Source organism: Pygocentrus nattereri, chromosome 5 (genome assembly GCF_015220715.1).
Source record: "Pygocentrus nattereri isolate fPygNat1 chromosome 5, fPygNat1.pri, whole genome shotgun sequence".
NCBI classification, from domain to species: domain Eukaryota; kingdom Metazoa; phylum Chordata; class Actinopteri; order Characiformes; family Serrasalmidae; genus Pygocentrus; species Pygocentrus nattereri.
The window spans coordinates 41,033,276-41,047,560 of record NC_051215.1 but is presented as its reverse complement, the minus strand read 5'-3'; the positions used below and the strand labels follow the sequence as shown (position 1 = coordinate 41,047,560).

General features: G+C 38.5%; 1 protein-coding gene across 1 annotated transcript; it reads right to left on the bottom strand.

The window, feature by feature from the left end:
• Positions 1–47: 47 nt before the first annotated feature.
• On the bottom strand, positions 48–14,045 carry sgpl1 (sphingosine-1-phosphate lyase 1). Its single transcript, XM_017696509.2, has 14 exons — positions 13,894–14,045; positions 8,254–8,419; positions 7,687–7,754; positions 6,840–6,987; positions 6,456–6,535; positions 6,125–6,253; positions 5,773–5,861; positions 5,513–5,621; positions 5,315–5,413; positions 5,050–5,196; positions 3,470–3,708; positions 3,128–3,274; positions 2,734–2,854; positions 48–2,224 (listed from the first exon to the last, which is right to left on the bottom strand). Exons 1-14 carry the CDS (start codon positions 13,903–13,905, stop codon positions 2,060–2,062), a joined length of 1,719 nt encoding a protein of 572 aa, XP_017551998.1. The 5' UTR covers positions 13,906–14,045; the 3' UTR covers positions 48–2,059.
• Between the last annotated feature and the right edge of the window lie 240 nt (positions 14,046–14,285).

The window sequence follows — 14,285 nt, the reverse complement described above, 5'->3', positions numbered from 1 at the left end:
CAACATTATTTTAAGGATATAATGTGGAGCAATAATAGAAACAAAGGAAAAGCACAAAAACAGACTTTAATGATTTTTACAGGAACAGTGGAATACAGGGTAATGTTGGAAGTGCATTTTATGATGTGATAAAGGCCCTCTCCCTGAGGCTGTATAGTCACTGCATGAGCCCGAGAGCCTGGAAAAGGCATGAAGGTGAACACTGTTGTTCATGGATTTTAGAAAGTCATAACCATGAAGGTCATGGGTTCTCCAGAGATTTCAGAAATCAAGGTGCTTCATACTTAGATAGTCGTTCAGTATTGACAGACATGTTGCCTTGGGAAATTATAAGACTTCTCTGGAGGCAAAGGGACAATCGCTTTAAAAATAAATTCTTGTATATGAAAATAAAATTCCAAAACATTCCTGCTATGATAAGAAGTGGTACTTTTCCACATCATGAGCTTAACCTAAGGCAAACATTCAATATTATGATGCTACTTTAGTGGTATTGTGCTATGTATGGTGTCTCCAAGTGTCCACCACATACAGTTTCACACTCACACAATTATAGCCCTGTAATAACATAAAAAATAAGAAACGTTAAAAATTATAATTACATTATTGAAACACGAGACACTACATAAATGATGTATAATGTAAAAACGCACACAGTGGTCAGAGACATTATGAATGCATAAGAAATTAAACAGCCGATGAGGTTTGCAGTCATGATTCAATGGTACCGTGTCATCACGTCATTATCTCATCATCTCCCTGTTCATCCAACAGCTGCTTTCCCTTTTTCAGGAACATTAGGCAAGGCTTTTACCTGTTGCTTAACCATCTTCCTGGACTAAGAATTAGCAAAATAAAGAAACATTTTTTAACCACTTTAGTATAACAATCTTTTTTCTCCTCTGCAAAGAACTCCCAAGTTTTACCATTTTGTGCAAGGCCAAGAGAGAAACTGATCACTATATCCGATCACTGATCCATGGGAAGAAGACACTTAGTCCAACAACTAACAGGAAAAAAGGAAGAAGCCCTCAAAGTTTAAAATGCAGAATTGTTGGAACAACATCTGAGGTAGACAGGAAGGAAACCGAGATTGTTTCAGTCAACTATTTAGAACTCAGTAATTTCAGTTCAGGCTAATTTTGTTGAAGAATCTAGTGTTTTTGGAAAAAAGTTAAGATCTTGTAAGATTGTTAGCTTTCTAGTATATGTAAGAATGCCTTTCTCTTCTATTGATTCAGAGAGGATTATTTTTGGCCTATTATAATCTCTGGGGGTAAAAACTTAAAATATATTTTAATAAGGGTTCACCTGAGCAGTGCTACGATACTAGCATATTTTGTGCTTCAAGTTTCATTAGACAATGGTATAATGCTGGAAATATTTAGTAAAAGAAGCTATGGAATGCTGCTTGGTCCATTTATGTTAAATTAACATTAATGAAAATGTACAAACAGATATCTGATGTTGATCAGTATCAGAACATGGTTCCAGAATGGACTTGGGGTTCTCACTTTAAAAGACTTTTGGAAAAGACTTTTTTTTTTGCATGAATCCACTGTGATGACAGTACCTTGAAAAATGATGTGAAACTTTTTGAGGGAATCTGCCGAACTTAGGCCCAGCAGGACATTAGTTTGTAATTAAGAGCAAAATGTTTCATTTTCAATAATGATATCTCCCTCAATGATAACCTGAGAGTTAGTTTGGAGTTGTTATTTCCAACTGGACGGTAAGAGTAATATGAACTAAAAAAGGAGAACTGTTAGTAAACTGATATCACAAATATTAAAAGACAAACACACTTCACCCAATTAACAAAGATGTCCCTGAACCTTCTGTACTGACGCTGATACCATGGTACCTACAGTAAATCATCAAACTTCAGGACAGCCAAACTGTCCAAACTGCATGGAGAACTATGGCTTATGCTCAAATAAGATATGAGTAAATGGGTGGCTGAAATGTGGGACAGAAAAGTTAGTGAATAACTGGAGACAAATGTGGTGAGGAACCCACTGGCAAGCTGCAGGCAAATACCCTAGCAGCCAATCCAGACTCAGTGCGTTTTGGAGCTCCCATTCATGTGGTTCTTCTTGCTGGTGTGATGGTTGTTCTGGACCTTGGAGACTTCAGTGCTGTAGAGGCAGTCCAGGAAACCGCATGATATCTCCGTCACCATTGACCGGTCAGGGATGGTTTGTGCCATGCCATAGATTGCTCCCTAAATTCAGGTTTCAATCGCCAGTCAATGAACATGCAAGAACATGGCAACTCTACTTGAAGATATATGTCTAAAATAAGTCACTGAAATAAAACAAACCAATTAAGCAAACAGACTCTAGTCCAGATGGGTGAACATCAGACTTCAATGAGTCAATGCCCTGTAATTCTTACGGCAAGTAACATCACAGGGCTTTTCTTTCAAATGGAGGTCAGATTGAGACAATTTACTGGGTTCTCAGGAGCAGAGGCAGCTGTAATTCATGTGACTCACCACAGAGCTGCTTTTGCTCTTTTGAGTCATCCATAAAGATGAGAACTTTTATGAGGAACATCACAAGCTACAGAATGCATCTCAGGACATCTGTATTCCCACACCAGTTTCAACATGTTCTACATGTGGATCTTTATGTGGATAAGTCATTTTTTACTTCAAAGCCAATCAAATACTCCCTACATCTAAGTATTTAAATAAAAAAAAAAAAGCTTTTTGTTAGAAAAAAGACTCACCATCCCAGTGGTCTTCTCCTGTGGATTCTTCATGATAATGGCTACTTCCTCCTTCACATCATTGATAAAATGCTCAGCCACACCAGGCTTTGTGTGCAGCATAGTTACACAAATATGGATGCTGTGAAGGAACAAACAGAACTAATGGACCCCACAGGCAAGCAGTTCTTGATGGCCACACCGATGACAGTGCCATTTCAAAAGATTATCACCTGCTTCAAACGCGTCTCCCAACCAAATAAACACTGTTCACCTAACATAATGCATTTAAAACCATTTAGGTTTTATACTTAGTTAAGGAGAAGTTCAGCAGTTACGTCTGCATTACCAGCAAGTCTTATCTATAAATATTTTAGGTGTAATCAACCATAGAAAAAGAGTTTTTTGTTCTTACCTAGAGGGGAACTGAAGAGTGTTGAGGTTCCAGCTCTTTGATGTGAGTGCATTGGATAAACGGAAGATATCAAAGACATTGGAGCCTATGGCCACCACTGACACCTCAGGGTTACCAAACACAAACACTCCTTCTATTTTACGGATTCTAAGGGGGGAAACAACAGTGTAAATTTGTTGCATTCTCAAAATTCAGTTAATTTGCCACAGTAGTTTCAGCCATCCATCATTCTAAATGTGTTAGGTCACACCAATGAGACATTTCTGGTATTCTCTGCACCCTACACTAAAGAAGATAAACATTTAACAGAATTTAGCTCTTATAGAGAAAAATTTGTATTACCCTGCTGCAATGGTGCGAGCAGTCTGAACAACCTTCCTGGTGGCATCAACATAGCCATTCTCTCCCATGTGCATCATGGTGGCCCAGCAGGCGGCGATGATGCCACCAGGCCGAGAACCAGCCATCGAGGGAGATGCATAAATCCCCCCCTGCCAATCAGGTGCCACAAAGTACTGGTAGTGGCGATACTTCTTATCCCTGTAGAGCACCACTGAGGAGCCTTTTGGAGCATAACCATACTGCAAAGACAACAACAAACCTTTTAGAGAAGTGGTTCCCAGCACCCATCTTCAGGGCCTGCTGGACGGTCCATGTTTTTCATTCTTAAGTGTTGTGAGCTGGGTCAGAGCAAAAATGGTGACCGTCTGAGCAGCAGAGCAGGTGGAAATAAATTTATGAATTAGACAGTGAAAAACTGGGTAAACTGAAGTTGCTTGATACAGTTTCCAAATGCGCTGTCATAACCTATGTCCTGCAGTGCCAATAGGCTATAGCCTATTCCAGAAAAGAGTAGAGTCATCACTCTACTTATTTCAATGTTTCCACCCTATAGTGATACAAAACAATAGCAAGACTGTGTACACATCAATCAAAATTCATATAAACACACTTCACTAACCAACAGACACCTTCACTATAAAGCCCTTAAATTTGTTTCTTGTGGGTGTGATACTACTGGGAACAAGATGAAATGCTGGTAGAAACAAAAAATTCAGAGAGTCTACGATTGGACTGAGGATTCTATTTGTGCTAATCAGTTAGACTGCTGTTTCACTGCATCACAGTTAATTTGCATAAAATTTGCTAAATCATGGGTACAAAATCACATAATCCCATAGGAAATGACTGGATGCCTGTTGCTTTGCCGCTTGCTAGTGTGAAAAAACGTTATGTAGCTTTTAGGTTTCACCTTTGGTAATTTAATGCCATGAAGAAGACTTGATTTAACATTTTGAGACAGTCAGTACCAGAGAGTCAAGTACCCAATTCACAGACCACTGACAACAATGTCACCAAAATCTGGATGGTTAGAAAACGGCATAATGTCGGGGCGAGATCTCATATTCAAACACTTAGATAAAGAATACATGACTTGTGGCAATGGTGTATAGCAATAGTTGCTAAGCAGTGATTGTAGGGCTGAAAAAAAAATGCAGAGCTTAACAGAGAGTGTAATGATTTGGTTGGCCATAACATAGTGACTGCACTCACAATAAATATTCTGTCAATACTGGATTGGGTAGGCTGGTGATCAGTTGGGGTAGGCCCTATCCATGACTACACCAATAAATGTTGCAGCCCTGGAGACCATGGCTTGGGAACCACTGTTGTAGAGAAAACCTTGTAACATATTGAGCAGATTCTAAAAAAAACATTTTGTTTCATATGAGCTGCATTTATTTTGACTTTTATTGTAATCATTAATACAATGATTAATACAATTTTAGTGCTGACAAAGCACTAAAAACATTCGGTAATTTTTCAATCCACATCTACATATCATCCTCTAATCCTCAAAATCAGAGTAGCAGACACCATGTTGCTTCTAAGTTTAAAGTTTAAAGAAGAAAATCTCTCACCTTGTGCGTGTCTGCAGAAATGCTTGTGACGCTCTTGATCCGGAAGTCAAAGGGCTCAAGTTTGAATCCAGCCTTTTCCATAAACACTATGAGGAACCCACCCAAACATGCGTCCACATGAAAAGGGATGTTGTATTTTTCTGCCAACTAAACATAAAACAGTATTTATAACATTCATATTTACAAACACTTTTGAAGCATTAACTTATTCTAAAATCTGATGGAGAGCTTCTTTTGTTGCACATATGAATCAAGAAGGCTTTACCTTCCCCACTTCTACAATGGGGTCTATGATTCCGTGAGGGAACTGGGGCGCAGAACACACCAGCATGGCTGTGTTCTTAGAGATTGCTCTCTTCATTGCCTAGAAGGAGATTAAGGAAACGATCCAGTCATTATTGACTTTTAGATACAATATCTAAAAAGGTGTCTGTCTATCATGTGCACTGTTAGACCATGCTACCTTCACATCAGCTTTCATGGTCTTCTTATCCAAAGGGACATGAATGAGTTTCATTCCAAAATAATTTGCTGCTTTGTCAAACGCAGCATGGACACTCACTGGTGCAATTCTTAAACAAGAAAAGGTATGCAACATAGAACATCAGAAGACAGTACTTATAGTAGATGTGACAAACACATGACATGAAAATAATATGCAGGATCAAATTAAATCACTACACACACTAGCAGAAAACTCGGAGTGGCTAAAACAGGACGTACATCTCTGGATACTTGATTCCGCGCTCGTAAGCCAAATCTCGGTATGCTTTACAGGCCATCAAAATGCTTTCAGTTCCACCAGAGGTGACCTAATCAAATACACAATGAGAACACAACAGATGCCGTATCAGCGTCAGTATGGTGTGTTGTACATCTTTTTAATTTTAACTGGTTAATTATTGGATCGTCTCAACAGGAAAATTAGTACAGGATATGCTTCCCCTGCAATTAGTGTCCCCTTATGTGAGCACTTGGCTGCTAATCAAAATGGGTTAACTAAATTTTGGAAGGAAATCCCCTGAGGCTCAAACATCAATCATAATTTGATCGAAAAGAATGAAAACAGACTGACTGTGCCACAGGAGTCTGGCCCGCCATTGAAAAGAGAACATGTCATCCGCACCACCTCTGCTTCCATCTTTCTCACCCCAGGGAAGATATCGGGGTGGAGGGGATTGCTCCAGGCAAACTCACCATACACCTGGAGATGGGTGAAAAACAGATCTAAATACATTTATAATTAGCATAATCTAAAATAATTAACATTGCTCCAACATAAAACCTGAGTTAATTATTGATGCAGATGAAGTTCAATAAGTGCAAATTATTATTTTCAGTTTCTATGGAAAACAATGGAACAGCAGCTAAATGCACTTGATATCAGACTTGCTGATAAACCTTACCTTCACTAGGAGTTCTGTGAGCTTTTCATCCCCCCAGTAGACTGCCCCTGATACTTTGCCTTTGGTCCACTGCACTTCATCTGTAACAAAGAGAAAAATGTTGGGAAAAGGTTGTGGTCACACTGAATGCCTGAGGTACAAACTGTGCTGTGGAGACACAGTGTATTACATATGGTCTAATAGGGGTTACAATGTGATCTAAAATGGTAATCACAAGGAAAAGGAACTGGGTGAAGAATGCTAAGAGGAAAAACATATGTTTCTGTTTACAGAAAGAATCTCAGTGTCCATGTACTGACCAATGTTTTTCGGTATTAATCTCAATCCAGTGCTGTATTGATATTTTAAATGCAGTCCAACAACAGACAGCGTGACGTGACTCACTCAGTGTCTGGTACTGTCTGATGCTATCCAGGACTTGTTTCTGAGAGAGGCCTTGTGCTGGCAGGAGCTGAGTGTAGCTCATTCCCTCCTTCAGCGTGCACAGACTCATCGACATGTCATCCAGAGCTTTGTTCAGCTGTTTTTGGATCTACAAAGGGGAAGTGAGAAAGACAGAAATGACAAATTACTGTCAAACCTTCTAAAGAAATGTACCTATGGTTCATAAGCAGCACAGTTAAGCTTATAAATAAATGTTAGTGGTGTGAAATTGCACAAATGTTACATGGCACACCTATTAGAAAGAAGAAATTATAGAAATTGTAATCAATTATAATAATATTCAATAAAATATGCTCTCATTTTTGGTCTAAAATCAAATGTCAAAGAATACAGTGTATTAAAAGCGTATTAACAGCTTCAGCATTAACTTTCAATTGTCTGTCGCACATTACTGTCTGAGTCGTTCTTGTACTAACATTCATCATTCAAGGTATTTGTTTTTTTAAATAATTCTGCACTGGATTAGAATAATCCAACCATGGTATGACCAGAGATTTCCTAAATCTTTTTATAAGTGAATCAAATCATTGTGGTGTTAAACATTTTCTCTATTAGTGACCACAAATGTTTTACTTAAATAGCAAAGACTCCTTTGGAAAAACATGACTATGACCTGGAGTAATCCCTAGAATTATTAAAGGGTCATGATGTAAAATGTTTTTTTTTTAAGTTTCACTGCTGCTACAGCATCATAAGGAATGAGTCATATGTGTTAGATCAGCAGCAAATAAAAGCCTAAAGCCTTTTTAAGGAAGCGGCAGAGAACAGAAAACCACAAGACACTTACTGACGTGCCAATAAATGGAATTTTTCTGATGAGTCGAAAGCACTGCTTCTTGATTCGAGACGTCAGACCTGCAGATCCCAAGACAAACATCAGACTGTGGTAAAAATGTGACGTATTCTGGGAACAAACATGTCTGAATACAAAACTACAGGCTTTTAAATTTGTTTATTATTATTACTTTTTAACAGATAATGGCAGCTTACCAGCAGCCACAATCAAACCCTTCAAGTCTGGGCAATTAACCAGAGATACAGTAGATTTTAGAGTAATGGGTCATAATACTAGACCTCAAATAGTACAAAACAAAGACAACACACATACACAAACATTTAAAAAGATATATATGACATTACTAGACATAATTCAAGCAGCTGCTTGAAGAAGGACTTAGTGGAGAAACTATGGTGACTTTAAAAGTACCCTTTAATGTAATATTTTATTATTACCTAACCACTTTAATTACAAAATGTTACTGTACTGATTCGAGTTACATTTTAACACATTTCTGGCTTAAGAACTCATCACACTCTTCTGATGTGCTGGTCTTGGCTATTTGGATTTACTTACTCTCCTGCTGAAAGAGGAAGCCCTTGGCCCACACTGTCCCAAGGGTGAGCAGCAGTGTGGCCACAATGATCTGCCATGGCTCCAGATCTGCACACTGGGAGTTGACGTAATTCTTTGCCTCCTCACAGTGCAGCAGCAACATCTCCTTATACAATTCCAAGGCACTCTAAACAGAAGAGCACAAATACAGTAAATCAGGACAGTACTGGTGCTATTTGAAAAAAAATAACGCCATGATATTTCAAGACATTTTGAAACACAGCTCCTCACTTGATAAACCGACCCACAATAAATGATCTTTATTGTTTTTCATGGTCACATAGCTGCTTTACTGAAAAATCTCAGGTTGCTGTATCTCTAAAAATATTATAAAGTAGAGGTATACAGCTTGAAATCTGCTGGTAACTGCTGTGCCATCATCTTTCTTCTTCTAGTGACATTTAATACTTGCCCAAAATAAAATTTACAAACTCACCAGACTGCAATAATTGCTGAATTCACATCAAAACACTTATTGTTGCTGAACAATTCCTATTGTTACTCAAGTTTCCTCACTATTGTTTAACAAAGGCGGCTGTCAACTTTCAAATGTCAAGGTTACACAATTGTCATTTCACCATGTACACCAAGCTGAGACCTTTCTGACTCATCAGTGTTCCAGGTTTAATGTTATATTGTATATGAGACGGATGACTGATGGTGTTTTAAACTGTTATGTTACTATAATGGTGAAATGGCCAGAAGTGTGAGAAAACTTCTTTTTTTTAAGTAATATAGTATTTATATTAGTGAAATATCTTTATATCTCTACAAGCCACAAGTGAAAATAGTAAAAAGACTACACAACTTCTAACTAATCCTGACAGTCCGGTGGAAACCGAACTTTATCCTGCTTGAGACATTTTGCTGTTTTTTTATCAGTCGGAAACACGGACTGCAATCTCACACTGAAACTGACCCAGATAGCAAACACATGCAAAACTGTTTACACGACTACACGCAAATGGAATACAGTATTAAATGAAAATCAAAGTTATTATTATTTTTTGCCCTCATTTTTGTAAGCAAGCATAAAAATACACATTGAAAAAATCTTCACGTGAAATCATTACTGCATATCTAAGGCCTTTTGTAAGGGCACTAATACACTAAAGCTATTCTGCAAATGCACTTCTTTTTTACAACACAAAGACACTAGATAACAATGCTGGGAGTTTCTCAAGAGACACATGCAGATGAAGGCTGAAGGTCCATAAGATAAAATATTTTGAATAACTACTTTCATAACTGCTGAATGAAGGTGTCAGCACATATGGCTATCTTGAATAACCATTGTGCACATGTCCCCAATAAGATCTTTGATTAAATTAGAAGAGCAGAAAGAACAGTGGTGTGAAAAAGTTAAATTAGCCAAAAGGAAAGGCTTGTTTGTAGATTCTAAACTACATAAAAAATGGATAAGACTCAGCTGGAACAGTGATCTTCATTAGTGTTATGTAAACCACTTTCAGACTCTATCCCATTTCACTTTCGATGAACGTTATGCATGAGTCTGCTATTAGGGTCGTCAGAGGGGTAACGAATGAACTAGTTAATGAGCATAATCACTACCTAAGACTACACCCAATGAATGGAAGTTTAAAATCTAGTCCAAGCTCTCTGACAGGTTTGACAGGGTGAGCCAAGACTGGAAAGCAGGTAAACAGGTCACAGAAGAGCCACAGAAACCCCCTGACTGTCAGATATACTTTACTTACTATACAATTCCATGACTAACAGCAAATATTGTAATTGAGTGATTTCTTAGAAGTCTGATTTTGATTAACATAACATGATTCAACATGGACATCAGCAAGCCTGCCTCCATTCCGCGATTAACTTAAGCAAGCATTTTAAAGGCCAATTAGATTTTTACACATTTCTGCCTGATCTCAGTCATTCAGAGTGGTTTGACGCAAAAGGGTTCACTGTAGAGAAACATACTGTTTCAGAATCATGTTTCAGATGTTGTTAGGAACTAGGGGTTGCAATATGTACAACACAAATATAGCTATTTATTTACCAGCCAAAAAGAACGGTAAACTTATACATGTATTCAGAGCTTTTACATATATAAGGTTAATAATGATAAAGTTGTGGTAGATCTAAAACAAGTTTGTATTATATCTACAAAACAAATTGCTTTTAGGGGCATAATACTCTTCAGATGTCTGGTTTTTATCACCACCACTGAACAATTCTGACTACGTTTTTCTAGAATGGAAGGCCCGTCACAATTATTATCTAAACACCTAATGGCAATCATATGAGAGGATCACAATTATTCTCCACAATCTACACATTTCACACTCTTATTATGCCACAACAAGCAAAATGTGAATTGGGTGTGTTGGGTGAAGGCACATTAATGTAAATAAGAGAATGCAGTAGTTGTGAACACAAGAAGATTTCTACTTTTAACTTCTAGCTCTGTACTCTGTAATATGTTTTAATGGCACGGTAAGAAACGTTTGCTTACCTGTTACCTGTTTAACTAATGTAAATGTGCTTAGCATGTATGCTGTCAAATTTTTTTGCTTATACTTTGATTCTTAAGAAAGCAATTTAGCATTGCTTTACTCTACACATGATTTTGCATAACTGTGGACATTTCTCGGCTTGTAGCTGCATGCAATGGAAAATAAATGACAAAGTGTTAATCGCAATTATATGTCAATTAATTGTCAGCTAAGATTTCTTGATCATGACAGTCCTAAGGACGAGCATTTTATACGAAACCACTCAGTATGATTTCATTTATGTTTTGTTTAATTATGCAAAAAAATCCCTTCAATTCCTAATCAGGTCCTAACACTTTTACTTCCCTAACCTATTACTTCAGAACCAGCACCAGGCAGGAATCAGTGTAACAGAAGATAATACAAAAATATACAACACAATACATCCATCCTCCTTTATCAGAGAAAGGCGTGGAATGGCACTGTTATAACACCAATGCAAAACAAATTCATTAGAAATTACACAGAAGCGTTATTAACACATTTATGTGTCCATTTAAAGACAACACTTTCCCTAAAAGTCACACGTTTAAACATAAGAAAGATGAAATGTGATGAAAAAAAATTGTTAATGAGAAAACAGTGACTGACAGCTGCTTCAATGTATCAATTTATACATTCTAAAGATCCTAAAAATAACCTGTCATGTCTCCTCAAATGTATCCATGTTCACAGAGCAGATAAGCTCACAAGCTGACGCATCAGTGGTCATAAACTGGAGATTAGGTTATCTTACGCAGGGCAAAAGGCAAAGAGAGTAGCAATATGTTTCAACAGATGAACCCTCATACAAAGCTGCTTTGTTCTCTAGCACAGTTCTCTCTGTATTTGCAAGATAACGGGATTGATTTTGCTGAACAAGACTTGTGAATATGTTTTTTGAACTACAGACTGGAGAAATATTTGTTCAATATTTGCAAGGACCATAGGTGCCCACTGTGTTGCAGATATGAACACCCTTGCTTCTCCCATGCTACACAGGCTTTGCAATGAAGGAGATCATATTTCTATCTGAGAAGTACTAATGTTAGTTAGATGGCAACAGTCTGCTAATGCAGCATCATAATTTGTTCCTTCCCAACTGGTTCATGTTATATCCAACTGAGCTGCAATCTCAAAAAGCAAATATGAATCAGTTCCAAGTAACATGATGGAATCAGTGCATGATGAAGTGGACCACGATGGTCACAAACATTGTATTGCACAACACATCACGAGTGCCTGACTTAAGCTGTGAAACAGAGTGAGCAGATGTTGTTGGACAGCAGTCAAAGCAGATCTGCCCACTGCCCTCATTGTACATTGCTTTGTTAATAATAGCACTTCCTGTACGTTTGTAGCTCACACAGGAAGTCTCTTGATGGACAAGCACACAATAAACTGTTTCAAACTAAAAATTCCCCTCTACTGCACCTGCAGAAACAACTGAATCAGACAGGGGGTCTTTCACTAGGATGGATGGTTAATAAGCAGATTTTACCAACTACAGACAATGTCCTTTTGATAGGACTGTCATCCTGGCCTGAATCCATGCTGCTTAGAGATATTTCAAAGCCCAACATTTCTGTATTGCGCTCCAGTGACGATGCGAAAGAGATTCTGTAGAAAAAAAGTATGTAATCAGTCAGACTAATCTGCCCAGTCTCAACATTCACTAGAAAACTTCACGTTACAACATGTTGTTTGTACAGAGGACCTCACTCCTCACGAGCTACGTGGAGATCTATTTTAAGAGATTTCTTCACTTAGTGATGGCTAGAATGAGGTGCCTGTGGGTAAGTGCTTAGGAGGGTACAGAGCTTTTTAAGCAACTTGTTACATTTACTCGGCTACGTGCACTCCAGTACAGTTTTGATGGATTTGTGCTCTAATCAAAACCATTTGTGAGGAAAGTAATCTATTTTGCACTTACTTTCATCATGTTACATTGGTTAAAAGCATCTGTGCTCTTTTGTGATCACACCTCAGACTTCTGAGCTTTACTCCTTTTTTTTCCCCCAAGACCATGAGTGCCTTCAAAAGAGACAAACTTCAGTTCCTATGCTGATAGATGCTGCTGAATAAACCAAGTTCCACTGCAGTTCTGTAAAATGAAAATCCACTGATTTATCCTCATTTCTGTCTTAACTACAATGGCTGATTTTGACAAAGTCATTCAGGGTGGTTTGATGTGAAATGCTCCATTCTAGAGACCTTGACACTTCTGCGTGAGACACTGCTGAGAGAAGGTTTTGGTCTAACACTTTTTTTCAAAGCCATTCATGACAGAAAGGTACATGAACAGAGCCGTAAGGCAAAACAGTCCCCAAAGTAAACTTATTTTTCCTGATTCACTGCTATTTTACCATCATCAACAGCACAAATATGAACCCCTGAAGACACATGCAGGTTTACTAATAGTTTTGGATACTAAATAAAAGGGGAACATTGATGTAGTAGACATCAGGACTCCTGATTCCGATCACCACCACTGTAAAGAACTTTCAGAGTATCCTACAGTGAGCCATCTTACAGCGAAGCACTCTGTATGGCTTTGTTGAAAATCAGTGGAACTCCCCTTGAAGGTTCTGTTTTTCAGTACTGTTTTTTCAGTGCTCAGGTTGTTCTTTGGAAAGGAAGAGACTTTTACTTTATTTTTAACTGTATTTTCTGCTTTTATTTTTCTCCTTGAGTCATAATTTCACAGAAGTAACAGTACTTTCACATAACTATGAATTTAGGCCAGTTTAGCACACAGAATCTTCAGCCTACAAGGCAAAGTAAAACAGTGCTGAATATGCTCAACAACAAAACAACACAGCTACTGCTCACAGTGCACAGTCGTGATACCAAGTGTCAAAGCCACTGCCTGACTGAGCAGATCTCAAAACGGACCATGAATCTTTATCCGTGCCGCAACAACTGAACAGCTAACACCTGGGGTTAAAACTTGCTCTCTGTGCACCCGGTGTGAACTCCTCCCTGAGCCGCTGCTGTTCGTGTGGTCCTTCATCATGACACATTTGTTTAGAAGCGCTGCTCCACTTCTTTTCTAACACAAAGACACGTTCTTGAACTGACATTAAACATGAGACACACTTACCCAGTAGTCCATGTCGCTTTGTCAAGTGCACACCAGCAGAAAACAGATGTCGCTGTTGCCTAGTAGTAAGAAAAGCAACTGCTGAGACCTTTTGTTTGAGTAGTTACATGAAGACCGACGACCGACTTACATGACCCAATCACGGGCTCAGCCCTCCATCAGGAAGTGCTCAGTAAAAGCCAGTGCGATTCGTTTGGCAGCGTGCAGGCGGAGGGTAGCGCTGAGCTCAGATCTACAAGCCATGTCCATTTCCTCACGCATAGAAGCTCATTGCGACGCGTGATATGGAGATCTGCGCAGTCGCTTCCTCTCATCTACGCCGAGAGCTGAGCCAAGCACTTTCGTCTCCAGTGACGTTTTCCGGAAGACTAGTAGGATCCCTTTTTTATTAA